Source organism: Anguilla rostrata, chromosome 3, assembly GCF_018555375.3.
Source record: "Anguilla rostrata isolate EN2019 chromosome 3, ASM1855537v3, whole genome shotgun sequence".
Taxonomy (NCBI): Eukaryota; Metazoa; Chordata; class Actinopteri; order Anguilliformes; family Anguillidae; genus Anguilla; species Anguilla rostrata.
The window spans coordinates 58,509,225-58,536,770 of record NC_057935.1 but is presented as its reverse complement, the minus strand read 5'-3'; the positions used below and the strand labels follow the sequence as shown (position 1 = coordinate 58,536,770).

At 49.7% G+C, this 27,546-nt stretch overlaps 1 protein-coding gene and 1 long non-coding RNA gene across 2 annotated transcripts in view; both read right to left on the bottom strand.

The window, feature by feature from the left end:
- Positions 1 to 185: 185 nt before the first annotated feature.
- On the bottom strand, positions 186 to 4,224 carry LOC135251350 (uncharacterized). The gene is made up of 2 exons (XR_010329129.1): positions 1,410 to 4,224; positions 186 to 875 (listed from the first exon to the last, which is right to left on the bottom strand). It is a non-coding gene; the product is annotated as an uncharacterized LOC135251350 (long non-coding RNA).
- A 66-nt stretch (positions 4,225 to 4,290) lies between these two features.
- plpp2a (phospholipid phosphatase 2a) overlaps positions 4,291 to 27,546 on the bottom strand; it is a 31,845-nt gene continuing 8,589 nt past the window's right edge. Inside the window, exons 3-7 of the mRNA XM_064328720.1 lie at positions 13,930 to 14,081; positions 11,652 to 11,914; positions 8,208 to 8,265; positions 5,085 to 5,261; positions 4,291 to 4,750 (exon numbers count right to left, since the gene is read on the bottom strand). Coding sequence (XP_064184790.1) covers positions 4,577 to 4,750; positions 5,085 to 5,261; positions 8,208 to 8,265; positions 11,652 to 11,914; positions 13,930 to 14,081 — 824 coding nt within the window. The 3' untranslated portion in view covers positions 4,291 to 4,576. The remainder of the gene's footprint in view (positions 4,751 to 5,084; positions 5,262 to 8,207; positions 8,266 to 11,651; positions 11,915 to 13,929; positions 14,082 to 27,546) is intronic.

The window sequence follows — 27,546 nt, the reverse complement described above, 5'->3', positions numbered from 1 at the left end:
AGCCACTTCGGTGGCCTGTGGCAGGCGTGTTTGCCACAGTCCGCTTTCACAACCACACCCGCCTGTCTAACACACAGGTGCACACTTTTCAACAAGATGCAAGTCACTTCTGAACAAGAGTGTCTGCTAAACCAGGGGTCATCAGCCTTTTCTGAGGGCCAGGGAACCATGCCAATGCCAAAGGGTTATATATCATTTTTTAATAAAAATGTTATATTATGAAATATTTTCCCTAATCTGTGTATCGTCGATGCATATCAAGTCTGGCCAGGGACCCCCTACAGTACTTCTGAGGACCCTCTGTTGAGCACCCAGGTGCTTAAAAAAATCTGTAAATGTAAAATAAACAAGGCTTAAAATTTATATTCATATTTTTAAAAATTCACGTCAGGATTCTTGAAGGGATTAGTGTCACCAAAACATGTCCTTTCTATAAACAAAAGAAAACAAAAACAAAAACAAAACACCCAATATTGGAGGTTTAAGGATGTCAGCATTCCCCTCGATGACAGTGGGCTTCCTGGTGGCTCATAAAAAAATCCAGCTGTCAAAGAAGTCAATCGCTGTCAATGAACACCAATCATCTCCACCGAAGGTCAGTGACACAGGCTTGAGCGGAGTAGCCACTGAATCCGTGTAGCCCAACCTCACCCTCAAGTCCGAGAAATTAAAAAGCCAGGAGCTGGGCTTCATCATGGCGGTGCGATCCGGTAATTTGGGAACTTCAGGTCTCGGAGGGGAACTTCTCCGGAAGTGTGGGCAACAAAGGGCTTCTTCAGAAATGGAATCCTTGGTGCAATCCAACACCGACAGGGGTGGGGGGGGTGGGGCAGTACAGCCTCCGGGCTCCAGGGTGTTTAGCCGCACGGTTCAGCCTTTCGGGGGGGGTGAGGGGGAGGAAGAGGAAGCAGACGAGAAGAGTGCAGGTCTTTATTCAGATTGCTGTTTTATTAGAAATACTGGCACAGACACAAACAGTACATTACATAGCAGGATGTCTGTATAGTATGTGTGTGTGTGTTTGAGTGTGTTTCTATGTATGAGCGTATATATATGTGGGTGTGTGCATGAGTCTGTCAGCCAGCCAGCCAGCCAGTCAGACTGTCTCGGTCTGTGTGTGTGTGTGTCTGTGTGTGTGTGTGCGTGCATGTGTCTGTGTACTGTATATGTGTGACAGTGTGTGTATATGCACGTGGTCCGGTTTTTTAAATGATCACTTTACTTAGCTAATTAGCTAATTGATCTCCGGCTGTTCAGTGGATAATCATTTAAAAAAATTAATTATTCAGCTCAACTTGCTGCTATGGGAACCAAGGCGTGATAAAATAAATTTTAAAAAACAAGCCAAAATTACCACTAATTATACACCAGTGTTATTACCACTAGCCCGTGGAGCCGTGGTCACTTACAGGAAACAGGGGAGGTCAGGCCTTGAAATATTTTCTCTTGAGGAATCCATTATGCAGTCCATTACCGGTCTTCTTGAAAACCCTGCTATAAAAAAAAGCATCCAGCGGGCCTCCAATAAAATGGCATCGGCATGGAGGAGCAGCAGTCACCAGTGCACACAGCAGAGATACCCAAGACCTCATTTGCAACATATAAACTTTAATAGTAATGTCACAACAGCGAATGGCTTGTTAAAAATGCACACTTGGCCATTTCAAGCTCAACACAAAGACACATAAAGGCATAAGGTTTATTACAGAGCCCTAAGATATTTTTAAAAAGAACGACGTTAAAAAAAAAAAAAAAACTAAAAAAATCACCAGTGTTAGCATTCTCGAGGAGTAAATATTCAGCTTTCAGGGAACGCCGTTGTCAGGTTCTAACACAGGATGCCCAACACTAGGGAACATTCTGATGCGAGTCTGTTACGGTGGCAAGTTTCTCAGGTGCTGCTGGGAAATGGAGTCCAAAGCTACGGGTCATGTTCTCCCCGATGGTGTCTGCGTCACACCTGTGCAGATTCACCAATCTTGAAATTGATCCAGTTAAGCCGATCACATTCATCAAGCTTATCCAGATCAGATAAAGACCTGCGTGGATCTGCACAAATCCAAGTACACTGTGCCCACCGCCTACAGGATATGGCGCTACAGACTACATTTCCCATGCTGCACCGCTGTCCAACCCTCTGCTGTTCTTGGGGAGCTTGACTGTTTTGTTCACTATTGCATAGACCCCAAAGTTTTTGTGTGGCATTAGCTTCTTGAACGCAGCAGGGCTCTGTGTGATGATCTATGTGCAAAAAACACAGACGACACATACAGTATAATCACAACGTATAATAACATAATAACAAAAACAAAAATATCATTAAAAATAATTGTAAAAAAAATTATTTTTTACACAGAGCAGGCATATTTTTGCACGTCTCGCAACAGCCAGTGGCGGGGGGGGGGGGGGCGTGAGACAGCGTGGATAAATGTGAAATAATTCCCCGCAATCAGCCGAATACAGTGATGATCGCTGACCAATCATCTTTCCAGCAGCCGCGTGGTTAAGCAGCTCTAGCCTCACCCAAGGATGGGCGGATTCCAGTCGGCAGAGATGAAAGAGCCTCATCGCACAACAACGACCGCGGCTGGTCAACCGGGCGCCCGCGGATTCTCCTCTTGGGCTGCGCAAAAAGTGTCCTCCTCGCGCTCCAGTCTGCACGAGCCCGGCTAGCGTACTGCGGCGCGCTAGCGTACTGTGGCAGACTAGCGTACTGTCTCATGCCAGAGTACTGTGGCAGGCTAGCGTACTGCGGCAGCGCGCTAACGTACGGCGGTGGGCTAGTGTACTGCAGCGGGCTAACGTACTGTGGCATGCTAGTGTACTGCAGCGGGCTAACGTACTGTGGCATGCTAGTGTACTGCAGCGGGCTAACGTACTGTGGCATGCTAGTGTACTGCAGCGGGCTAACGTACTGTGGCATGCTAGTGTACTGTAGCGGGCTAACGTACTGTGTAATGCTAGTGTACTGTGGCATGCTAGTATACTGCAGCAGGCTAACGTATTGTGGCGAGCTAGCATACTGCAGCATGCTAACCAGCAGCGGTGCAAGTCACACACTTCAGAGGAGAGCGCATGCTCGTCTGCGCCCTGCAGAATCGACGGTTGTGGTATCACCACCTCCTCCCCCACAGCATGGCTCGTCTTTTACGATTAACCAAAAAGAAGGAAGAGCTCGGGTCTGCACATGAGAATGTGACCGCGCGCTATATAGTGGTATTTTAATTCTGTAAAAAAAGTTTTTTTAAAAACACAACCTAGCAAGAGAAAACATTTTTTTAACTGAAAGTGGGGGAAAAAAAAGTAAATATTGGCATGACTAGTTAAGTTATGCAGTCCACCTGAAGGACCTGGTAAAAGTATTAAATAATATTATGTGGAGATTAATAAAATAAAAAAAATGCCAAAGTTAAGGTGCAGTAAAGGGTAAAGGTCAAAGGGTAAAGGGCAGGTTAAGATGGAACTACCTGTGCCCCTCAAAAAGGGAGCACTCTGAGCCCCGGGTGACAGAAGCACCCGAAACAACAAAGAAACACGTTCAGTTACCTCAGCCCACCTGCCCATGGGGCCCGGAAGCAAGGCCAAAGAGCTCAGCCTCTTCGTCCAATCAGGAGACACCAGTCAAAACAGTGGGAGGGCCCAGCAGACGCTGAACTTTGAGGGAGCGTGTGTGTGTGTGTGTGTCTGTGTCTGTGTATACGTGCGTGACTGTCCATGTGTGTGTATGTGTGTGTGTGTGTACATGCATGACTGTCAGTATGTGTGTGTGTATGGGTGTGTGTGTCTGTTCGGGTGTGTGTGTGTGTGTCTGTGTGTGCGCATGTGTGTCTGTCTGTCCGTGTGTGCGTGTGTGTGTGTGTGTGTGTGTGTGCGCGCGTGCATGTGTGTCTGTCTGTCTGTGCGTGCATGTGTGCGATCTTTCCCCCTGTTCATACACTACTAACACTACCACACTACTAACGCACTACTACCACACTATTAACCCACTACTAATCAGCCTCTCTTTAGTGCTTTCCCGGGCCCCTCCCACAGAGCCAAAAAAACAAAAAATAACACAACAATCATTTCAAAAGGCTTAATAAAAATAAGAATATAAATGCTGAAACCAACAACAATATGGATGCTTTGATTATAGAGATAATGCAGTGGCCCCACACACACACACACGCACACACACACGCATACACACACACACACATGCACACACACACACACACACACACACACACCACACCACCACACACGCACACACCACACACACACACACGCCAACACGCACACACGCACCACGCACACACACGCACGCACGCGCACACACACACACACACACACACACAGGTAAAGTCCTGTTTTTTTGGGAAGGCGTCTGCGTCAGACATGGCAGTCGCGTGTCTTTTAGAGAGACGTAAAAGGGGGCGGAGTCTCTCCGTCAGTCCAGTGGTTTGTTCCTCGAAGTGGTTCGCTGCGGGTGGGGAGGAAGGGGCGGGGCAAAGGCGAAGGGGTGGGGTGAAGGGGCGGGGCGTGGTCTTGGGCGGGGTTTCAGAGGTACAGTCCCTCTGCGGCAGGGGGGGGGGCCTCACACGGGCCCCGGGGGGTAGCTGAAATGGTTGTGGCGCTCGCTGTCCGCAATCTGCACGTTGGGCTTGCGCTCCAAGGTTTGGCCATCCAGGGCCACCGTCTCAGCTGTGGACGGGCAGGGGCAGGGGCAGTGGGGGGGCCGCTCCTTGAAGAAGTCTGACACGTAGCGCACCTGGGGGGGGGAGGGGGGGTCGGGCACAGGTGAGGAGGATGACAGCTGCAAGCTCTGCCTCTCCAGATCATCTAATAACACAGCATCAACTATGGGGTGCAATGCATTTCTAACAAACCTTATGGGTTAATAAAAATAAATGGTTAAAAAAGTGCTTATAAACAACTAATAAAGCTAACACGCTTCAATAAAGGCTTAATAATGGGTTAATAAACAGTCAACAGAGTTGATAATGGCTAAAAAGGGTTTATAAACAACAAATAAAACAGATAAGAGTTAATTAATTGGTAATAAATGGCTTATAAGAATTAAGGGGTTAATAAAAGTCACTCACATTGAGGACGGCGATGAGCGCCCCCTGCAGGAGGCCCACCAGGACGTCGCTCCAGTGGTGCTTGTAGTCGGAGACGCGGGTGTACCCCACGTACACGGCGAACGCCACCAGGAAGAACTGGATTGTGGGTCTCAGGAGCCGCGCCCATTTCCCCGCCATCCTGGCGTGGACGTAGAGCTGCGGAGAGAGAGAGAGAGAGAGAGAGCGGGGCGGGGCGGAGCGGGGTGGGGTGGGGGGGATGTCTGTCATCATACCTGTACACTTTAGTGGTACCTTTAATAGTTATTGCAGCCTTACGCGTCTTTCTTACACACACACGCACGCACGCACACACACGCACACACACACCAGCAGGCACGCACACACAAATACACACACACACACACACACGCAAATACACACAAGCCCAAACAAACAAAAAAAAAAGAAGTTCAATAACGCAGGTAAATATGCTATGGTGACCCGCCCTTCATTATTACATCTTCTGTAAAGACTGTAAACCTGCGTCTTCTGCAGGTCTGTCTGCCGGCTACCGCACGCAGCTGAGCTGCGCAGTCAGTGTGCAGGAGGAGCACGCTCGAATACAACAAGAACTCAGTGGCAAGAATGAGTCTTTCTGACGGGGCCGTCACAGCCCAAGAAAACAGAACTCACTCTGTGTAACTCAAATCCCTGCGTCATTTTTACCCTGTAAATAACCCAACACCACACACAGGCATACGGCCATGCTGCCCGGACAGACCACAGGTACGCAAACACCACTGGCAGCCGATGGATTGACTGGAACATGTGGAAGATGCTAAATTAGATGCTAATTGTGCATGCACACAGTCATGCTTATGTGCACGCCTGCAAACTCACACACACACGCACAAACACACACACACACACACACTCACACGTGCCCGTACACACAAATGCATATGCACATACATGGATGAAAATGCCAACTCAACCCCCCCCCCCCCCCCCCCGCCACCTCTCTCAATGGCACTTCTGTGCACAGATATAGACCATGTGAACAGGTCAGAGGCCCCCTTATGGAGCCAAATGGAGCTGAACTTCAGGCTGCTGCGCCAGCGTGTTTTCCCTGGGGGGGGGTCCAGTACAGTGTGAGTCCTGGGGGACTTCAGTCTCTGTACAAACAGCCCTCCTGTACTGATCCACTTTGAGATCATCCCCCTTCAGTCTCAGATTGAAATGCATAATTCCACATTTCACCGGCACACAGGACTGTGGCGACGCAGAAAACCCAGCAGAAGCTGCAACAGCAGGACAGCAGGACTCCTCCAATCCTGGTCCTGCAGGGTCTGCCGGTGCTCACGTTCAACCAATCAACAACCAGCAACCAACTGAACATTCTGATGCTGATGTAACAATCACTGCTGGTGACTGAAAGGAGTTCCACAACACTGACTTAAGCCGCGTTTCCACCGCAGGAACTATACCCCGGAACTAGGAACCTTTTGAGGAACTCAGTGCGTTTCCACCGCAGGAACTAGGGTCTAAATTTAGTTCTGGGGGCTTTGTTTTACCCCCCAAAACGTTCCTGCTCGAGGGGTAGTACTTTCCGAAAGTACAGGAACCTTTTGGGTGGCGCTTGCAGCGCTGAACATTTCTGATTGGTCGAGTACTCGCAACATTTGTGTTGTATTTATTTTCCGCCATTACCCGCCATGTTTGAAAATATGCAGCGGCAAACCAATTTATTTTCATAATAACTTCAAATCAAACTTGTATGTTATGCGGCGCAGTAGCCTACTTTTGGTTATAGCCTGTCAACGTCTTGGAATTATAACGTGTGCTCTTCTGTTCTTTTCTTGCTTTAGTATTCGTTTTATAAAATGCTAAGCATTCGTGCTGGGACAGCATATTACGTAGGCTACCAAAACATTCAAACGGATTAATTCGGTTGCTGAATATTTTCTTCCGGATTTTCTTTGTTAGCCCGTTGTAATTGACTCAAAACGTTTGATACAGTTATGTGAGGTATGCGGTAGTTCCGCGTAATTAACATTGGTGATACAGTACAAGCAAACTGGAAATCGCCTTCCGCACTTTTTGTCCGGGTAAAATAACAGGTTAATTCTAGTAATCTTCCCTTTAGCTTTTTCAGACTGCCGTAATTTTACTCAATTTTACTGCCATTTTTCAATTCCACGAAAAGACCAGGAAGACTATGGACTAATTTATGGTGCATAGTTCGCATCTGGAGGGCACACTTCGCTGCTCGGCTAGCAGTAACTTCGAAGGAAAGCAAACAGTGGCTGTACCACTACTAATTTACATTTTCACGCAAGTCCGAGTTTTCGTTCTATTCTTGTCATTTTGCCATTAGCCTATATGGAATTGACGACGAGAAAGTAATCAAACAGCAAATTGTTTACAACGTGTGCATGTTTTCTGCTGTTGTTACCAGTTATACATATAAATGTGAATGCATTCTGTCGCTTCGGATGTCAAGACATGAAAGCGAATGTTCGCATAAAAACATAATGAATGTGTTTGAGAGGATATATGAAAATCAATAAATACAAAAGTAACCATATATAGTCATTGTTGGTAACCCGTTGTATATAAGTGAAATAAACCCCTCCGGGCTGTCCCGGTTATATGACAGATGGACCTACGACAACGTCAGTGGGCTAATTTGCCTAATCTTCGCGGTACTTTAGACCCCGGTGGAAACGCAGACAACCATTGGCTGCAGGAACATTTTAGTTCCTGGTAAAGTAGTTCCTGGGACTGAAAGTTCCGGGTAATTTTGGTGGAAACGCGGCTTTAGAACTTTGAAAAACATTCCAAAAGACCTGCTCTTCAAAGGGTTAATTGATAGAATTAAGTGCTGAGTCACAATGAAAACCTGCAGTCCCTCTGGCTCTACTGGACCAGGGTTGGGTGAAACAGTGCTACAGACCACAGAATCGGGGTGATCTGGGTTTTTTTTGGGGTATCTGAGTTATGCCTCTCCCTTGGCTTGCTGTCCAACCCCCCTCTACACTGGTCACCAATTTGCACCGCTGCCTGCTGCATCCGTGCGAGGGGAACTTCGTCATGACGATGCAGTAGCCACGGCAACAACAAGCGAGGTTTTTCACAGGCTCGGTCATCACGGGCACTCACCGCCAGGAACAGCATGCAGTACATCCCAAAGGAGGAGTGGCCAGAGTAGAAAGACAACCTGGGGGGGGGGGGAGGGAGAGAGGGAAGGACACAGAGAGAGAGAGAGAGAGGGAGAGAGAGGGGGAGGGCAGGAGAAAGGGAGGGAGGGAGAGAGAGTTTACACTTTCACTATTTAACTTAATTATATCTGAACTCCAATAATATAATTACAGAAGTATTAACTACTGTTCATGTTTTACTTCCACTGTTACACACCTTATTTCTTGCATCTTTCCTGCTTGCTTTGGAAATACGTTCTATATGCATTTCACACCAATAAAGCTCACTGAATCGAGAGACAGGGAACCCTGTTAAAATAATTACATGCCCACACAAACGTCCGGGCGAGGGACAGAGACGACGCCAAGCCGTCGCAACTCGCCGCGTTGAGCACATACACCTGCACGTGGTGCTCAGAGCCACAGAAGATGCACATAGGCCTGCACGTGGTGCTCAGAGCCACAGAAGATGCACATACACCTGCACGTGGTGCTCAGAGCCACAGAAGATGCACACAGACCTGCACGTGGTGTTCAGTGCCACAGAAGATGCACATAAACCTGCACGTGGTGTTCAGTGCCACAGAAGATGCACATAGGCCTGCACGTGGTGCTCAGTGCCACAGAAGATGCACATAGACCTGCACGTGGTGCTCAGAGCCACAGAAGATGCGAGTGTGGGATTAAGGGCGTGGCGCGTTAAGTATAAAAAAACGGCTTTGAGGATTTTTACTGTTTGATGTGGCGTCGGTAGGGCCCAGGATAAAGGCTTGGGAGTTCAGTGCTAGGTGAGCCAAGTCCCAGTTTATACAGGTGTGTGGCATCTGTGGCAGAACAAGGGGCAGAGACTCAGGCGGCCCGGACTGACGTTCAGCAGAAGTTCAATCCAACTTTATTTTTACGGCGAAATTTTTAATTTTTAATTTTTTTTTACAGAGACACCGTCACAGAGACGCTGTACAGAAACAGGGAAATGACGGAAAAGGAGGCAAGTATGAAACCCCAAAAATCAGCTTTTTTTCTAAACCCGGTCCACACAACAAATTTAAATAAAAATAAATGAATTTGATTTGTACTTGATATTCATCTTCAACTCAGATTTCTCTTTCTTTTCTCCTCATTTTCATTGGCCAATCACGTGTGTGTGTGCGTGTGTGTTCGTGTGTGTGCGTGTGTGTGCGTGTGTGCATGTGCATGTGCGTGTGCATGTGTGAGCGCGTTTGTGTGTGTGTGTCAGTACGTGAGAGAGAGAGTGTGGGTGTGCATGTGTGAGAGCACGTATGTGTGTGTGTGTGTCAGTATGTGAGAGAGAGAGTGTGTATGTGTGTGTGTGTGTGGGTGTGCGTGTGCGTGTGCATGTGTGTGAGCGCGTTTGTGTGTGTGTGTGTCAGTATGTGTGAGAGTGTGTGTGTGCGCCCATTGGCTTTCTGCAATGTACTCCACCAAAAAGAGAAAAAAAGGTAAAAAAGACAAGCATGTGTTCACCTCCACAGGAAGTGCTGCCAGCTGCTCTACGTGGGCGGGGGCAGAGGGAGGGGCATGTTGTCGGGGTGGGGGGGGGTAAGGGTGTGTAACACTCAGAGTGCGTCCTGTGGGTGTGAGCAGTGGGGGGGGGGCCTGCATGCCTTACCCTGCGAGAAATGATTTTATTTTTTGATGAGTCAAAAAGAAAAAAGAAAGGAAAAGCTCACGCTGTGTGCTGCACCCCCCCGCTCAGCTGGGTTTTATTTCGGGCGCCCCACCTGCTGGCTGCTACCCTCCCAGGGCGGGGATGCATCCAGAGAGCCTGGAACAGCCCGAGGACCCACCCCCCTGCCCCCTCCCGCCCTCCCTCCCCCAAATCCACATGCGCCTCTTGATTCCGGTACGGGGCGAGCGAAGCAGGCGCTAATGAACAGCTGTGAGGCACAGGCGGATTTGGGGTTTACTGGGAGGCTACAAATCACACACATCTGAGGAACGCCAACGGCAGTGTAAGAGACTGGCGCATGTGTGTGTGTGTGTGTGTGTGTGTGTGTGTGGTGTGTGTGTGAGTGGTGTGTGTGTGTGTGTGTGTGTGTGGGTTGTGTGCGTGTGTGGTGTGTGTGTGTGTGTGTTGGTGGTGTGGTGTGTGGTGTGTGTGTGTGTGAGGTGTGTGTGTGTGTGTGTGTGTGTGGTGTGTGGTGTGTGTGTGTGTGTGGTGTGGTGTGTGTGTGTGTGTGTGTGTGGTGTGTGTGTGTGTGGTGAGTGTGTGTGGGGTGGTGTGTGGTGTGTGTGTGTGTGTGTGTGTGTGTGTGTGTGTGTGTGTGTGTGGTGTGTGTGGTGTGTGTGTGGTGTGTGTGTGAGTGTGTGTGGGTGTGTGTGTGTGTGTGTGTGTGTGTGTGGTGTGTGTGTGTGTGTGTGTGTGTGTGTGAGTGTGTGGGGGTGTGTGTGTGTGTGTGTGTGTGTGTGTGTGTGTGTGTGGTGTGTGGGTGTGTGTGTGAGTGTGTGTGTGTGTGTGTGTGTGTGTGTGTGTGTGTGTGTGTGTGTGTGTGTGTGAGTGTGTGCGCGGGTGTGTGTGTGTGTGTGTGTGTGTGTGTGTGTGTGTGTGTGTGTGTGTGGTGTGTGTGTGGTGTGTGCGTGGTGGGGTGGTAGGTGTGTGTGTGTGTTGTGTGTGGTGTGTGGTGTGTGTGTGTGTGTGTGGTGAGTGGTGTGTGTGTGTGTGGTGTGTGTGGTGGTGTGTGTGAGTGTGTGTGTGTGTGGTGTGTGTGGTGTGTGTGTGTGTGTGTGTGTGTGTGTGTGGTGTGTGGGGGTGTGTGTGGTGTGGGTGGTGTGTGTGTGTGTGTGTGTGGGTGGTGTGGGTGTGTGTGTGTGGTGTGTGTGTGTGTGTGTGTGTGTGTGTGTGTGTGTGTGTGTGTGTGTGTGTGTGTGGTGTGTGTGTGTGTGTGTGTGTGTGTGTGTGTGTGTGTGTGTGTGGGGGGTGGGTGGAGGGTGTGGCTGTGCTGTGTAGGATCACGATGCGTGTGTTAGTCCATCGCTAGCTTGTGAAATGGGCAAGCCAGTGTGCACGCGTGTATGTGTGGGACTACGCATGGCAACTAAAATATTACAAAAAATAAATAAAAAGATGAGGGGGGAAAAAAAACAAGAAGGAAGTAAGCACTGTCAGTCGAAGAGGAAGCAAAGCTGTCAATCAAAGTTGGGATGAATCCTGGGTAAATTCCAGCCTATTCAGGAAATAAACTGACATCTGATTTAGTCGTAGAAAAATGTATTTTTCCATTAATGAACTGCACCGGAAAAAAATGTTTTTCCTGCAATACACACTGCCCCCCCGCCCATCAACATGGGACAGTTTGCTGAAAACTCCTCCGACCAGCAGGGGGAGCCAAATTTCAAATCCAAATCCACCACCAGCAGCGTCCCCGCCCTCGGGGGGCTCTCGTACCTGGACTCAGTCACGTTGTGCGAGTTGCCGGTGCAGCTGATGTTTAGCATGTAGCCGTTGCAGACTTTGGGGGCGCAGACGGCTATGAAGTTGGGGCGCGGGCGGCCGATGGTGAACTTGGCCAGGTCCGTCAGCGACTGGCTGACCACCGCGCCGAACAGGAAGGTGCCCACCACCTTGTAGAGCGCCGCCACGTACTGGTTGAAGTTGGAGTTGGAGTGCAGCTTTTTGCTGTAGACCAGGTAGGCCTCACCGGAGGTTATCTGACCACAACACACGGGAGGACCATTAGGGACACAGACACACACACACACACACCTGCGCACACACACACACACACACACACACACATACACACACTCGCACACACACACACACACACACACACACACACACATGCACACACTCGCACACACACACAAACACACACACACACATATACACACACACCCACGCGTGCACACACACACACACACACCTGCACACTCGCGCACACACTTGCAACACTTGCACACACAGACACACACACACAGACACACACTTACTCACTCCCACACACACACACGAAATTCCAACCGGACACCACAAAACTCACACAGAGGAAGTGCATAAAGTAACAACAATAATAATACACACAGGAAGTCCATAAATATTGAGGGGGGAAAAAAGGAAAAAGGACAGGAAGTACAAACAAAACAAGTTTACAGAAAAGATTTACGCACAAAGTTAGTGACGCTTCGATGAGATGCGTAAAAGAGAGATGGCATTAATGGTAGCAGTGTACAGAAAGGAGAGCCAGTTCCCTCCGAGAGGGGAAACTTCTTTTCCAGCGATTACTGCAGGAAGATGGCGTCATTACGAAGAGGGGAAATTCCACTCCTGCAATGTTTGTCTGCCTAAACTTGCAAAATGCGTCTCTCTGTATTTTGGGCATGTGGACGTACGCCAAAATTAACCGGCTCACTGCAAGACTGCGGCTGCAAATCTGCTTGTGAGAATGATTTAAATGGGGCCGCATTCAGATATTTCGGTGGTCCGTGTCATTCAAACTGTCCCACACAGAGCTTAATTCAATGTAAGAGCACATAATATACGTGATCAGAGTGCTCTCATCTCAACGTTCTAATGCTGACGCCACGATCACTGCTGGCGACTGAAAGCAACAACGTTCTAGAACACTGAATTTGTTTACAAAAACATTCCAAAGGAAAACCCCTCACTTCTAAGGGTCAGTGAAGCCTCACATTTTTGATTGGACTTGCACACACAGTAAAAGGCAGACTGCGTGACTTGTCCAGGCTCCGTTTCCGTGGTAATTGTCTTTCTGCACAGGATACGGAGTTCATCGCCAGCATTACTAACCCAGGAATCGGGCCAATTCAGTCAGAGTTACTGCTGATTTTCTTTTTTAACTTTTCAAGAAGCTCTTTTTAACTTTGGCCTCTTGTGTATTCTTAGCACGATGATTTACTTTTCTAAATTTGATTGAGTCCTCAAAATAACCGCTTGAGAATCTTTGTACCCAAACAAACACTCTTTTTGGGAATAAGAGGCCATTTTTCCAGTTGTCTCCTCTCTAATGTTATAATTTAATAACTGAATGCATACAGCCCCAAAACAGATGTGTATGCGTGAGTGTGTGAGAGAGAGGGAAAGAGAGTGTGTGTGAGAGAGAGAGAGAGAAAGAGAGAGTGTGTGAGAGAGAGAGAGAGAAAGAGAGAGTGTGTGTGAGAGAGAGAGAGAAAGAGAGAGAAAGAGTGTGTGTGAGAGAGAGAGAGAAAGAGAGTGTGTTTGTAATGAAAGAAGGAATCTTCCAGAGAGGGAAACAGTGACTGTGTGTGTGTGTGCATGAGTGAGTGAGAGAGAGTGATAGACACAAGAGATAGAGAGAAAGAGAGAGAGAAATAGAGAGATAGATGGGAGGAGACTCACTATGATGATGGCGAGAGAGAAAGAAAGAGAGATGGGAGGAGACTCACTATGATGATGGCAAGAGAGAGAGAGAGAGAGAGATGGGAGGAAACTCGCTATGACGACAGAGAGAGAGAGAGATGGGAGGAAACTCGCTATGACGACAGAGAGAGAGAAAGAGAGAGAGAGAGACAGCAGGAGACTCACTATGATGATGACAGAGAGAGAGAGAGAGAGAGAGACAGCAGGAGACTCACTATGATGATGACAGAGAGAGAGAGAGAGAGAGAGAGAGACAGCAGGAGACTCACTATGATGATGACAGAGAGAGAGAGAAAGAGAGAGAGAGAGACAGCAGGAGACTCACTATGACGACGGAGAAGGAGATGGTGACGGCGGCCATGGTGGCGTGGGTGATGGTGTCGCGCTTGTAGGGGTAGCGGATGCTCTCATCGTTGCAGTAAATGCCCCTCTGATAGGGCTTGAAGAGGGCCGTCAGGATGAGCGAGGGCAGGGCGGCTGGGGGGGGGGGTCAGAGGGAGGGGGGGGGAGAGGGGACGGAGAAAGAGGGGGAGGGAGAGGGGAGAGGGGACGGAGAGAGATAGAAGTTCATCACAAACTTGCAGCCAAATTATTCAGACCAGACATTAACAAATCCGGCAATCAGGCAACCCTAGAGCAAAGATGGCAAAGTGTGCAAAGATTCGTAAAACACAGTAAAAAAAAAAAAAAAAAAAAACCAGAGCAGATACGGCAACAAGAAGAAAAAAACAAAACAAAATGGCCACACGGACGAGGTCGCTTTCGGCACTTCCTATTCGCACGGAATCTCAGAAGACGAAATGGGGGGGGTTAGGGGAAAGAATATGAGCCCAAGTGTGAATCCGACTATCACACGAAAAACTGGTCGGTCCAGGGAGGGGCAAGGATTAATAAGCCATACGACAGAATCTGAAATATGAAATAGGAATACACGCAGGGAACAGGATTCAGGCCATTCAAGGAACCAGGTGCGTATGTACCTGTCTTTTGCTGTGACTAAACTGAATTGTATGTGGCAGATGGTGATCTCCATTTTTTTTTTTTTTTTTTAAATAGTCAGAGTGCCCCCCCATCCCCCTCCCCCCCACAGACACAAACAGCCTTGCCTCCTAGCGCTCCTCGACACTGTAACAAAGGGAAAGGCCAGGGTCAGCGCAGGGGAACAGCCACAGGTCAGGCAGGTTTTTTAAAAAATACAATGTTGTCGCCGGGCGGAACAATGGGTCCCCCCCTCCCCCTCTCCCCCCTCTCTCCCCCCTCTCTCTCCCCTCTCGAACCACGGCGCCAAAGCTTTTTCTTTCCCAGAGAACTTGTGACCATCGTTTTTTTGGAAAAGGGTTTCTCTTGTTCCTCAGTGCCGTGAGCGGGGGGGGGGGGGGGGGGGCGGGGGGGGGGGGGGGTAAGGAAGGCCATTCCGGTTTTCGTTGTAAGACTGGCCACTTTGAAACGACAAACAGGCGCTGGGACTGCCAAAGCACACAAGCGGTGGGAAAAAACAGACTGAGAGAAACAGACTGAAAAACAGACGTTCGCTAAAACTCCGGTGGTGCACCTGGACAAATTCCCATAACAAAACTGCTCTCTACATCTGGCCAGCTAATCATATTCCTGTAATCCGATTGGCTAGCGAGTCAGTTCCTTGCAATCCTATCTGATTGGCTTGCCATGGCCATTCCTTGCCATGCCCACTCTTTGCTCTTTGATCCCCCAGGTCAGTGCGAAACAGGACTGGGTTGACAGCTGGCCTGGTTAATCTGGTTCAATAATGAATAATTTATCTTTTTTTCCCCCCATTATCTATACCCCAGCCTGCATTGGGCGAGAGGCAGAAACACACCCAGGACAGGTCGCCAATCTATCGCAGGACACACACACACGCGCACACACACACACACACCATTCACACACTCTATGGGCCTATGGGCAACTTGGAGTCTCCAATTAGCCGACCTGCATGTCTTTGGACCGTAGGAGGAAGCCGGAGTACCTGGAGGAAATCCGCCGTGCCACCCACTAATTATTTTTTTCAATAAATACTTAAGTAGAGGAAAAACAGAGAAAATGCAAAGGAGCACCCGACTGGAATCACCAGCGGGCAGCTCGGACTGACATTATGTGCCTGAACTGCTACCACGTGTCCATGCTAGCCACCGCTAACACATCTCTGCACTGTACACCAGCACACTGTGCTCAGTACTGGGTACACTGTGTCCAGTACAGGTCACACGTCTCAACACAGTGTTCAGTACACTACACTACCCACTACACTCAGTACAGACCACATATCTCAACACAGTATTCAGTACAGTATACACTGTGTTCAGTACACTACACTCAGTACAGGTCACACATCTCAACACTGTGTTCAGTACACTACACTACACACTACACTCAGTACAGGTCACATATCTCAACACAGTGTTCAGTACAGTATACACTGTGTTCAGTACACTACACTCAGTACAGGTCACATATCTCAACACAGTGTTCAGTACAGTATACACCGTGTTCAGTACACTACACTACACACTGCGCTCAGTACAGGTCACACATCTCAGCACCGTGTTCAGTACACTACACTACACACTGTGCTCAGTACAGGTCACACATCTCAGCACCGTGATCAAAACAGGTCACGTGTCCCTCTCTCTCACACACTCACGCACAGCTCGGCTGCCCACCCCAGTGTCTGAGATAAGCCCAACTCTGCTGTGAGCGCGTACCCATAATCCCCTGCAACTGCGGCCTGGCGTGGATGCCACATACGCTCAGATAAGGGGGGCACGCCCCCCCCCCCAGGGACCCCCCCACTATCGGTCCTCCGCAGCAGCCATCCAATGCTCCATATCTGCCCCGAGCAGCCCAAGCGCCGCCGCCCCACCCCCCCCCCCCCCCCGTCCCGCAGGGCTGTCCCAAACCACCTGTGACTCTGTGAACACACTGAGGGGCCTGGGGTGCCAGTTTAGGACAGCGTACACCCCTGTTTGTCGCGGCTAATACAGCACGTTCTTTCAGCCGCCATTACACACACAGCCAAACGTCCCGCCCGGAAAAAAATGTGGAATCAAAGATTTCAGAAACAGGGCGGCACATTTCCCCTCTGGGAAACAAGTGACGAGGGCGTGTCCTCAGCGGGGTTTAAAAATAGCCCCCAAAGGGCCGCGGGGGGGACGGAAAAATGGTTTCACAAAAAAAAAAATTAAAAAATATCCCACGCCCAACCTGCTCGTGGTTCGATTCTGAAGCACCAAAAAAAAAAAAAAGAAGAAGTAACTGCGGAAATTCTTGTTACACCCGGTGAACACGTTCATAACATAACCTGACATAACATCACATCGAGAACAGGCCATTCAGCCCAACAGTGCTCGCCATTTTCCCACCTCAGTTCTGATTACCCACAGAACAGATCAAAGAATCGACACGGAATTGAGTCATGTGACCTCAGCCACACAGGTCATGTGACACGGTTCCACTCTCAGTTCCATTCAGACGCTGCACCTCAAAATCCAAGCTGTGGACCTCGTCAGGGTAATATTTCCCGTAGTTATGACAACTGCTGCTGATACGGCCCACATATGGCCAAGTGGTTAAGGAAACCGTACGCAGAACCCACATAATGTTGCAGGTTCAAGTCCCAGGAGGGGCAAATATTGTTGGTCCCACAGGTACTCAACCTGAAAAACGTCATGGAAACCATTTCCATCTGCAGAAAAAAAACAACAAAAAAAAGTGTAGTCTGCGGAATCCTGGATAAGGATTCTTTATCAAAGTAACACAAAAATATGTATTTATTAAAGAAAACTAATCATTTTCAGCGGAACTGCCCCCCTTCAGCCAACACATATTTCGGCTCTTCGGCATGCCGATCTTTCCATGCGTGCCCCCCCCCCCCCTTTCCCGTTCGGGCTAGACGAGTCAACCTTTCCCCCCGACTGGTTCCCGGGCAGCTCTGTCCCTTCCTCCCACACCACCGGTGGATGAAGTGAAACAAGGTATCAGACGGCATCCGACACCAGAGAAAAACAAAATGGCGCTCAATCAAAGATAAATAAATAAAAATGATAAAAAAATACCCAGAGGAGGGGTATGACGAGGAGAAAGCATAACATACAGCGGGTAAAAATACGGATTCCAGAGCACGGAATTCTCTTCATCTCCGTTACGAACCCAGAGTTCATGACTTGGTTCCAGGCTAAGCTCCAAGCTGTCTGCCAGAGAGAGAGTGAGAGTGGGTGAAAAGGCAAAAAGAGAGATAGAGAAAGAGAGAGAGCGTCTTGGACTCCAGGGCCAAGTGAAAATATCTGTATTTTTGCACATCAGGGGGGATTTTTAGTGGTGTGGATATTAGAAGACATTAAGCCAATTTAATAATCACTTTCAGGAGCTAAATGCCCTTAAATGCCATTTATTAATAATAATAATAATAATAATAATAATAGCCCTGTCTGGGTCCTTTTCTGTGGAGTTTTCATGTCCTCTCCGTGTCCACATGGGTTTCCTCCAGGTACTCCAGTCCAAAGACATGCAGGTAGGCTAACTGGAGACTAACTGGAGTGGTGAGTGAATGGTGTGTGCGCCCTGCGATATACTTTGATTAATAAATAGTAATTTGAGGTGCGTCATTGTGCTCCAAATACAAGCTTTAACGACACCACGGCGCTTCTGGTGTGGTCCCACCGCGTCCCAGCATGCACCTGGCAAAGAAACCTGACGGCTGGGCCAATGAAAACAAGGGTCGCCGCGGAGAGACAGAAAAGCTCATAAAAGCCCTGGGAACCAGGGCCTGTGTTCAGAGTGCATCTCAGAGTACGAGAGCACTGATCTCAGATCAGACTTCCGTACCCGTGCCCTGGCCTGGTGCATTACGGGACCAACAGGCAAAGCTGATCCCAGATCAGCTCTCCGCTTCCAAGAGGCTTTGTGAACGCAGGGCCACACCGAATTTTATTATTATTATTTTTTATTTTATGGGCTCGTCAGCAAAAGAGGACTCTAAAAAAGTCAGACTTGTGATGCAGTGGTGGCAAAAACACTGATGTTAATGTTGACAACAGAGATGCTAACGTAAAGTAAACTCTCGTGTAAAGTTGGTGACAGAGAGGCTAGTGTAAAGTAAACTCATGTAAAGTTGGTGACAGAGAGGCTAGTGTAAAGTAAACTCATGTAAAGTTGGTGACAGAGAGGCTAGTGTAAAGTAAACTCATGTAAAGTTGGTGACAGAGAGGCTAGTGTAAAGTAAACTCATGTAAAGTTGGTGACAGAGAGGCTAGTGTAAAGTAAACTCATGTAAAGCTGGTGACAGAGAGGCTAGTGTAAAGTAAACTCATGTAAAGTTGGTGACAGAGAGGCTAGTGTAAAGAAAACTCTCGTGTAAAGTTGGTGACAGAGAGGCTAGTGTAAAGTAAACTCTCGTGTAAAGTTGGTGACAGAGAGGCTAGTGTAAAGTAAACTCTTGTGTAAAGTTGGTGTGTAAGCGCATGTGAGAGAGAGGGTAAGGGACAGAGAGAGGTAGATGAAAATAAGAGTGAAAGAAAGAGACAGAAGAAAAATGAGAAAGGGGGATAGAAAAGAGAGAAAACAAAGTAAGGAGGGAGAGAGAGAGTGTCTATCATGGAGGGAGAGAGAGTGTGTGTGTCCATCTCTGGTTTCTTTCCCCAGCACTTTAAAGAAAGAGAAACATTTTGATAAGGGCAGAGGGGGTTTTGTTTGTGAAAAGCCTCTCTTGGGTGAACATGGGAAAAGCCAGCCTGTGGGAGGGGGGTGAAGGGGGAGAGGGGGGGGGCCAGGGGAGGTGGGGGCATGTGTGTATTGGTTTACAGCCCGCAGAGGAACCGAAGGAACTGACACAAAACAAACAGGAGGCTGGGTGAAGAATCGGGTTTCCAAACCCCCGAACCCCCCCCCCCCCACGCCCCTCTTCCCGGCCGGGACAGCTTCACACTGTTTTATTTGCGTTCGACGCCAGGGACAGAGGCTCCAGGAGGCCGTGAAAACCAGGGCCGATGCCTTTTTTTTTTAACGCCCCTCTCTTTCAAATCGGACTCCGGGCCAAGACGTTTCAAGTTCTCCCATGACCTGTCCTTCTCGTTTTCTCCCCCTTTCAACCCCCTTCATCCCACCCTCCACCTCTCTCTCTCTCTCTCTCTCTCTCTCTCTCACAACCGGTCTGTTCCTCCCTTTTTTCCTCAGACTCAACACCTCCATAACTCTTCTTCTCCTCTCTTTTAGTAAACTTTGACTTAATCTTGAATCTCTGTGAACTTCTAGATGGACAATGTGCTCTTTTAATTGTTCTCACCCCACCATAACTCAAAATACAGGCCTATTTTTCTTCAACATTCACAAACAATACATGGGTTAACAAACCTTTTATGGTTTTAAAGTACATCTAAAACTACTTTTTAGCTCTTGCAAACTGCTATTCCTTGTATCAAGAGCTCGTCAGAGCTAAAAGATAGATTTAGATATTTTTAAAAAAACCTTTAAGAAGTCTTAAGAGGTTATGCTTTCATAGTCTTAAACTCGCCTTTGCTACACCCCCCCCCCCTTCAGACACCACCACACCAAGAGATCAGTTCCACAGGAAACACTGGTATGTATTTTGAGGAGTAGGTACCGGCACGTATTTTGGTCCAATTAGAACACTGGTTAACACTATGGTATTTCTGTATTATTTGAAGCGTCGCTACCTAACTTTTTGCTGTCTTTCGGTTACTGAAGAAAAAAAAGTGGCGCTTTTGACAGACCGTGTGACCAGCTCAACACCAAAGATCTGTGATGAGCTGCAACTGGCGACTCTTTGCAATGTTCTAAAACTCGCCATCTGCGATTGGACTATGGCCTGCACAGGTCAAGGGCCAGCATCAGACGATCTGAGACGGGCAGTTCACACTCCTGCAACTCCTCTATGCAACATTCTAAAATGATTTTGTCACCTCGCGAATCTTTGGCCTGAACTACAGTGCTGAACACACACACACACACACACACACACACCGACACACACACATGCACAGCCACACACTCGCAGGCACACACCCACACACCTGAGCACATACGCACACACACACAATGCAACTTTATCAGGCCTTCATAAAAAGCCTGTTTGAGGTTTAAATTGGACGGCTGCGTCAGACAGTGGTGCTTGCAGGGAGAACTCAGATCAAAGTTCGGAGGCCCTTCGCGTGACCGAGCCCCACAGAAACTTCCAGAAACCGGGCAAAGCCGCAGACGCCAAACACAGTCGGGCAGACGAGCCCCAGGAGTCACAGGCAAGCGGCCGGTTCCTGGTCCTGCACAGCTGGCTTCCCCTGGAGTTTCCTCCGCTTATCCCCTTAATTACCCACAATGCCGCGCTACGTGTTTTAAGAAGCCCCGCCCGATCTCACAGTCAACACTGAGGCCCACACACACACACACACCTGCCACCCACCTACTGCGCAGCTCACACAAAGACCACTGCTCACACGGGGTGGGGGGGGGGGGGGCTTAGGGTTAGGGTTGGGGGGGGGGCTTCTATACGTGCTTCTGCAAGAGCATGAAGGAGTGTGTGAGGGAGCCACACTGTGTGTGTGTGTGTGTGTGTGTTGTGAGTGAGGTCGAGAGAGAGAGAGATGGTAGATGGTAAGAGAGTGAAAGACTGAGGAAAAAAGAGAAAGGAGAAAATAAAAGAAAGGGACAGGGAGGGAAAGAATGAGAGAAAGAGAGAGGGGGGGAGAAAGGGACACACAGAGGAACAAACTGCAAGAGAAAGATAAAAAGAAAGGGGGAGAGAGACAGCAAGGAGGGAGGTAAATAAAATAAAAAAGCAAGCCTATTATTCTTGGAGAGGGACAGGATTAAGGCCATCTTTCGACACCCCCAAAACAAACAGCACTGGTGAGCGCAGCCAATGGCAGACCGGGCGACCCACAATGCACCCTGCTTCCCAGCGCGGACAGGCTGGCTCTCGCACCGGAATGCGAGGAGAATGGAGAGCTGGCCCCCGGGGGCTCCTTCCCTCCTTCTTTCCCAGACAGACGGACGGACAGACGGACGGATTGTTGGAACGGCCCGGCGGCTCGAGGTCGAGCCGAGGCGACGGAACACAATGGCCGACATATTTCACGAACTATTTCGGATTTTTTTTTTTTTTTTCTGTTTCTTATTTTTCTCCCCCTCCCGTATTTTCAGCTGCAGACGTCTCCCAGTAACCCTGGCGACGTGAGGACGAAACTTTTAGGGCACCAGACAGAGGACAACGTCCAGCTGGTGAACCCGTAGCGCAAGGGGGTCCTTGATCTTAACCCAAAAAGGGCCGGTCTGGGTGCACTGCAGGCTTTTGTTTCAAACCGAGCAGTAACAACACCCAATTCACCTGATCAAGGTCCTTGGCAAAGACCCCAGTGGTTGATTCGTAGAATCAGTGTGCAACTGTTTGGTCGGAACAAAAGCCTGCACCCACACCGGCCCTTTCAGGGCAAGGCTGAGGACCCCCGATGCAGCCCATGGACACTCCAATCTGGCCCTCCAGGCCAGCAGTGCTGCTGCTTCTCTCTTCTGCCTGACAGTTAATTGAGAGATTAATGCCACCGACTGGCCAGAGATTTAACTCAGCCTGGTGTCCCAGGTTAAACTCGGTCCTGATCGAAGGGGAAGAACGAAAACCAGCAGCACTCCTGGCCCCAACGGCCAGATTTGAGTATCCTTGATACAGATGAAGTTGTGTTTATTGTGTTGGATACAAGCATGGAAAATAACCTTATATTAAGGCCCCCACCCACCCCCCCACCCCACTGCACTGCATGCAGGAGAACTTGACGCTACATCTGATGAATAATGTTCTGCGTTTGTGTTCCCGTGATTGGCCGTCTAATCAAAGCTCCCCGCGTCATTGGTCAGGAACATTTGGTCAGTCTCGTCATTGGCACGGGGATCACTTTGCTTCCCCCTGTTCGGAATTTGGGATTGACCAGCCGACCGACCACCCGCTCATCCCTCCAGCACCTGTCCTACCAACTGCCAGTCCACCAGCTGTGTGTGAGGGGGGGGGGGGGGGGGCACTAGGGGTCACACATTTACCTTTAAACGGGATCCTGTATCCCATCCTGGACGAGCCCCTGTTCCGGGTCTCAATGAGAGGTTCTGTAAATGAGAGCCCATGGCGTGGTCTGGCTGGGACGTTTCGGTCTTGTACTTCAATTTCCTTCAGAATAGGGTTACATTCCCCTGAGCTCTGCGATTGGATATGCGATTAAACATGCTATTAGAATGTTCTTAGCTGAGCATTCTAACGCTGATGTCACAATCACCACTGGGGAGAGAAAGCGACGGAGTTCTAGAACACTGACTTAGAACTCTGAAAAAAACAAAATGGCCATGAATTTCTGGTGCTCATAATGCTCATAAATGGGCAGGTAATGCAGAGGTTGGGCATTCTGTAGGACACCGTAGGGCCTTTCCGGGATTTTGTTGTTTACCTTTCCACAGAATCCAGCTCAGACCTTCGGAAACATAGCGTGTGGGGACTCTACAGCCAATCAGCAGCCTGAATTAAACACGCAAGCGTCTGACACGCACAGGAGAGCAGCAGACAGCCCCGACCCTCCAGCCCAGCTGGCACCCCGGTGACATCACACTGAGGTGACGGGTGATGGGTGCGTGGGACGGGCCCAAAAACGCTGGCGTGGAACGGGGCGACGTGAGCAGGCGACCGTACCCGTCTCACGAAACACAATGGGGCGATGACTCAGCCGTGCCACCGCCACCCCCCCCACCCCCGCCCCCTTCGAGCGGGGACGGGTGCGGCCCAGAACTCCGGGACAATAGAAAAAAGGCACCGGGTGCCACCGGACCACCCGACACCCTGGACCCCAGCCTATCGCGGCACCACACACAGCCCATGGAGGACCGGTCCAGGTCCCGCTGGCCCAAAGACAGCCGCTGGTGCTGGACCCGCCCAGCGAGGAGGACAACGCCCTTCGGGCAAGAGCGCTCGAAAACGCCTGTTAATACTACTGCGTTTTAACGATCTGCCATTATTTTTAAAATACAACTTTAAGCCTCCTTGAGCAAGGAGTGGAGAGGAATCAGTGGCTGGGAAATGGAGAGGGTGATGCACTCCTGAAGAGAGATGTGTGTGAGTGGGGGTGTGTGTGTGTGTGTGTGTGTGCCTGTGGGTGAGTGTGTGGGTGCCTGTGGGTGCCTGTGTGTGCGTGCGTGTGGGTGTATGTGGGTGCCTGTGGGTGTGTGTGTGCTATGTCTGTGTGTGTGCGTATGTGCATGTGCGTGTGTGTGTTTGTGTGTGGGTGGGTGTGTATGCATGGGTGTGTGAGTGAGGGTGTGTGTGTGTGTGTGTGTGTGGGTGTGTATGCATGGCTGTGTGAGTGAGGGAGTGTGTGTGTGTGTGTGTGTGTGTGTCCTGACTCAGTGTGCTGTGCAGAGAGCTCACACAGTGTGAGTAATGTGGAAGGTATTTGCTGAGCGTACAAACTTCTGCCTTCAGATCTGCCGTCCAAATTCACACAGGAACTCTCCCTACTTCTCCCCCTGCTCCTCTCCTTCGCTCTCTAGTTCCCCCTCTCCCTCTCTTTCCCTCTCCTTCACTCACTATCTCTCTCTCTCTCTGCCTGTGGTTAGTTTTTTTCTCTCTCTCTGTATGTTGCTTGTCTATTATTTTATTTTGAAGTACAGTAAATTCTGTGTTTGACATGTCAATGTTTATCTCAAATCTCTCTCTCCCTCCCTCTCCTCGCACTCTCTCCTCCTCCCCTCTCCTCTCTCTCCTCTTCCTCTCCTCTCCTCTCCCTCCCTCCCCTCCTCCCTCTCCCTCTCTCTCCCTCCCTCCCTCCTCCCCTCTCTCCTCCCTCTCCCCCTCTCCTTCTCCTCTCTCCCCTCCTCCCTCCTCTCCTCCCCTCTCTCCCCTCTCTCTCCCTCCTCTCTCCCCCCTCTCTCCCCCTCTCCCTCTCTCTCCCCCTCCCTCTCTCCCCCTCCCTCTCCCCCTCTCTCCCTCCCTCTCTCTCTCTCCCTCCTCCCTCTCCCCCTCTCTCCCTCTCTCTCCCTCTCTCTCTCCTCCCTCTCCCCTCTCCCCCTTCCTCTCTCTCTCTCTCTCCCTCCCCCTCCCTCTCCCCTCCCCTCTTCTCTCTCCCTCCTCTCCTCTCCTCCCCTCTCTCTCTCTCCCTCTCCCCTTCCCCTCTCCTCTCTCCCTCCCTCCCTCCCTCTCCCTCTCTCTCCTCCCCTCCCCTCTCCCCTCCTCCCTCCCTCCTCTCTCTCCCTCCTCCCCCTCTCTCTCCCTCTCCCCCCCCTCTCTCTCCCTCCACTCAGTCTCTCATCACACCGCTGTTACGCTTCAGTAGCTGAGCCCAAGTGTAAGATGAGCAGAGAGCCGCACAGACAGAGGAGCAGTCAGCAGAAAAGCAGCAGAAATTAAATTAGCATTTTAGCCGTTTAGCTCAGAGAAGCAGAGTCTGGGGAGGAGAGAGAGAGAGAGAGGGAGGGAAATGAGACAGAAACTGAGTAAAAACAGAAGGGGATGGAAAGAAAGAAATAAAGAAAGATTAATTTCAAAGTAGCAGAGATAGAGAGAGAGAGAAAAAGCGAGAGAGAGGGCTAAAGAGAGAGTGAGAGTCTAATTCACAGTCATAGTCTAATTCATTGTAAATAGTTGCATGTTGTAACCACTGCTTTGGCAACACAAGTGCCTATAATTGTCATACCAATAAAGTTGGTCATGCACTTTGAAACTGAAATTGAAATTGAACAGATAGATCCTGACTCACAGGGTCCGACTCACAGCCATTCAGATTGTCTGACACGCTGACCTGGCCAATGGCTGAAGGGGGGCGGGCCTTAACCGGATCCCGCCAGCTCGCGGAGAGCGCCGCGCCGCGGGGCGCTAATGCGCTAGCAAACGGGGAAGTGATGTCACTGCGGCCATTTGAGACAAACAGGCCCCCCCCCCCGCAAACACCAAACCTCACACTGATGGACTCTTTGGGGGGGGGGGCACTCAGTGGGTCAGCCTGCCCTTCCACCACAATACATTACATTACATTATAGGCACTTAAGCAGACACTCTTATCCAGAGCAACTCACACAACATTTTACACAGCATTTTACACTGCATCCATTTATACAGCTGCACATATATACTGCAGCAATGCAGGTTGAGTTTACCTTGCTGAAGGGTACAACGGCAGTGTCCTACCCGGGAATCGAACCTGTGACCCTTAAGACCAGTTTCTTAGGCATTATACTAATACTGCAAAAATCCCAGGTGGTGACAAAACAAGCCTTTCGGCAAAACCGAGAAACGCACAAAACAAAAAATTCTCACGAAACAATGCAGGGTTAAAAACACTCTCCCCACCAAGAGGACACCCCTCCCGCAGCACGTAAAAAACTGAGCACTGAGGGCCTGATTTACTGAGACCTCTAGCATGTGCAAAACCTTTCGGCACACGCAAAACCGGTAACGTGACCAATGATCGCTCGCTGTACCCGTTTTGCGTGCTTCGTTGGTGCGAAGCTATCGGTTTCGCACGTGCTAAAAGGCTTCGTATACGCTGAAGGTCTTTGTAAATCGGAAGCCTGATTGCTGCACTAAATGCTACGCACTCTGCCCAACAAACACCCACACTGCACCCTGTCTGATACACACTAAACACTGCATTACCCACGCTGCACCCTGTCTGATACACACTAAACACTGCATTACCCACACTGCACCCTGTCTGATACACACTAAACACGCATTACCCACACTGCACCCTGTCTGATACACACTAAACACTGCATTACCCACACTGCACCCTGTCTGATACACACTAAACACTGCATTACCCACACTGCACCCTGTCTGATACACACTAAACACTGCATTACCCACACTGCACCCTGTCTGATACACACTAAACACTGCATTACCCACACTGCACCCTGTCTGATACACACTAAACACTACGCATTACCCACACTGCACCCTGTCTGATACACACTAAACACTGCATTACCCACACTGCACCCTGTCTGATACACACTAAACACTGCATTACCCACCTGCACCCTGTCTGATACACACTAAACACTATGCATTACCCACGCTGCACCCTGTCTGATACACACTAAACACTGCATTACCCACGCTGCACCCTGTCTGATACACACTAAACACTGCATTACCCACACTGCACCCTGTCTGATACACACTAAACACTGCATTACCCACACTGCACCCTGTCTGATACACACTAAACACTACGCATTACCCACACTGCACCCTGTCTGATACACACTAAACACTACGCATTGCCCACACACACTGTGCAGACCCACACTGCACCGTCTGACACACACTAAACACTGCATTACCCACGCTGCACCCTGTCTGATACACACTAAACACTGTGCATTACCCACACTGCACCCTGTCTGATACACACTAAACACTGCATTACCCACACTGCACCCTGTCTGATACACACCAAACACTACGCATTACCCACACTGCACCCTGTCTGATACACACTAAACACTACATTACCCACGCTGCACCCTGTCTGATACACACTAAACACTACATTACCCACACTGCACCCTGTCTGATACACACACACACACACTGTGCAGACGCACACTGCAGAGTCCGCACACGTTGCAGAGCAGGTTTGGCCGGTGTGGAGGCAGCTACAGGGGGAAGGAAGCAGAGAGCGGCGCGATTAACATTCCAGCCTGTCACTCAATCGGGGGGGTGGGGGGCGCATTAATGGGGGTACGGTAACGCGCGCCCCCTCCCATACGCTCTCTCTGCTTCTCGGCGCCTCCACGGGGCCCCCCCGCCACACACCTGGGTCCAGTACGCCTTTTAGTCGCTTTTTTTTTTTTTACAACTCCTCGCACGACAGCGCGGTAAAAAGTTTAAAACCCCTCCTGCAGACGTCCCGGGTTTCTGCTGCTGGTAAAAACT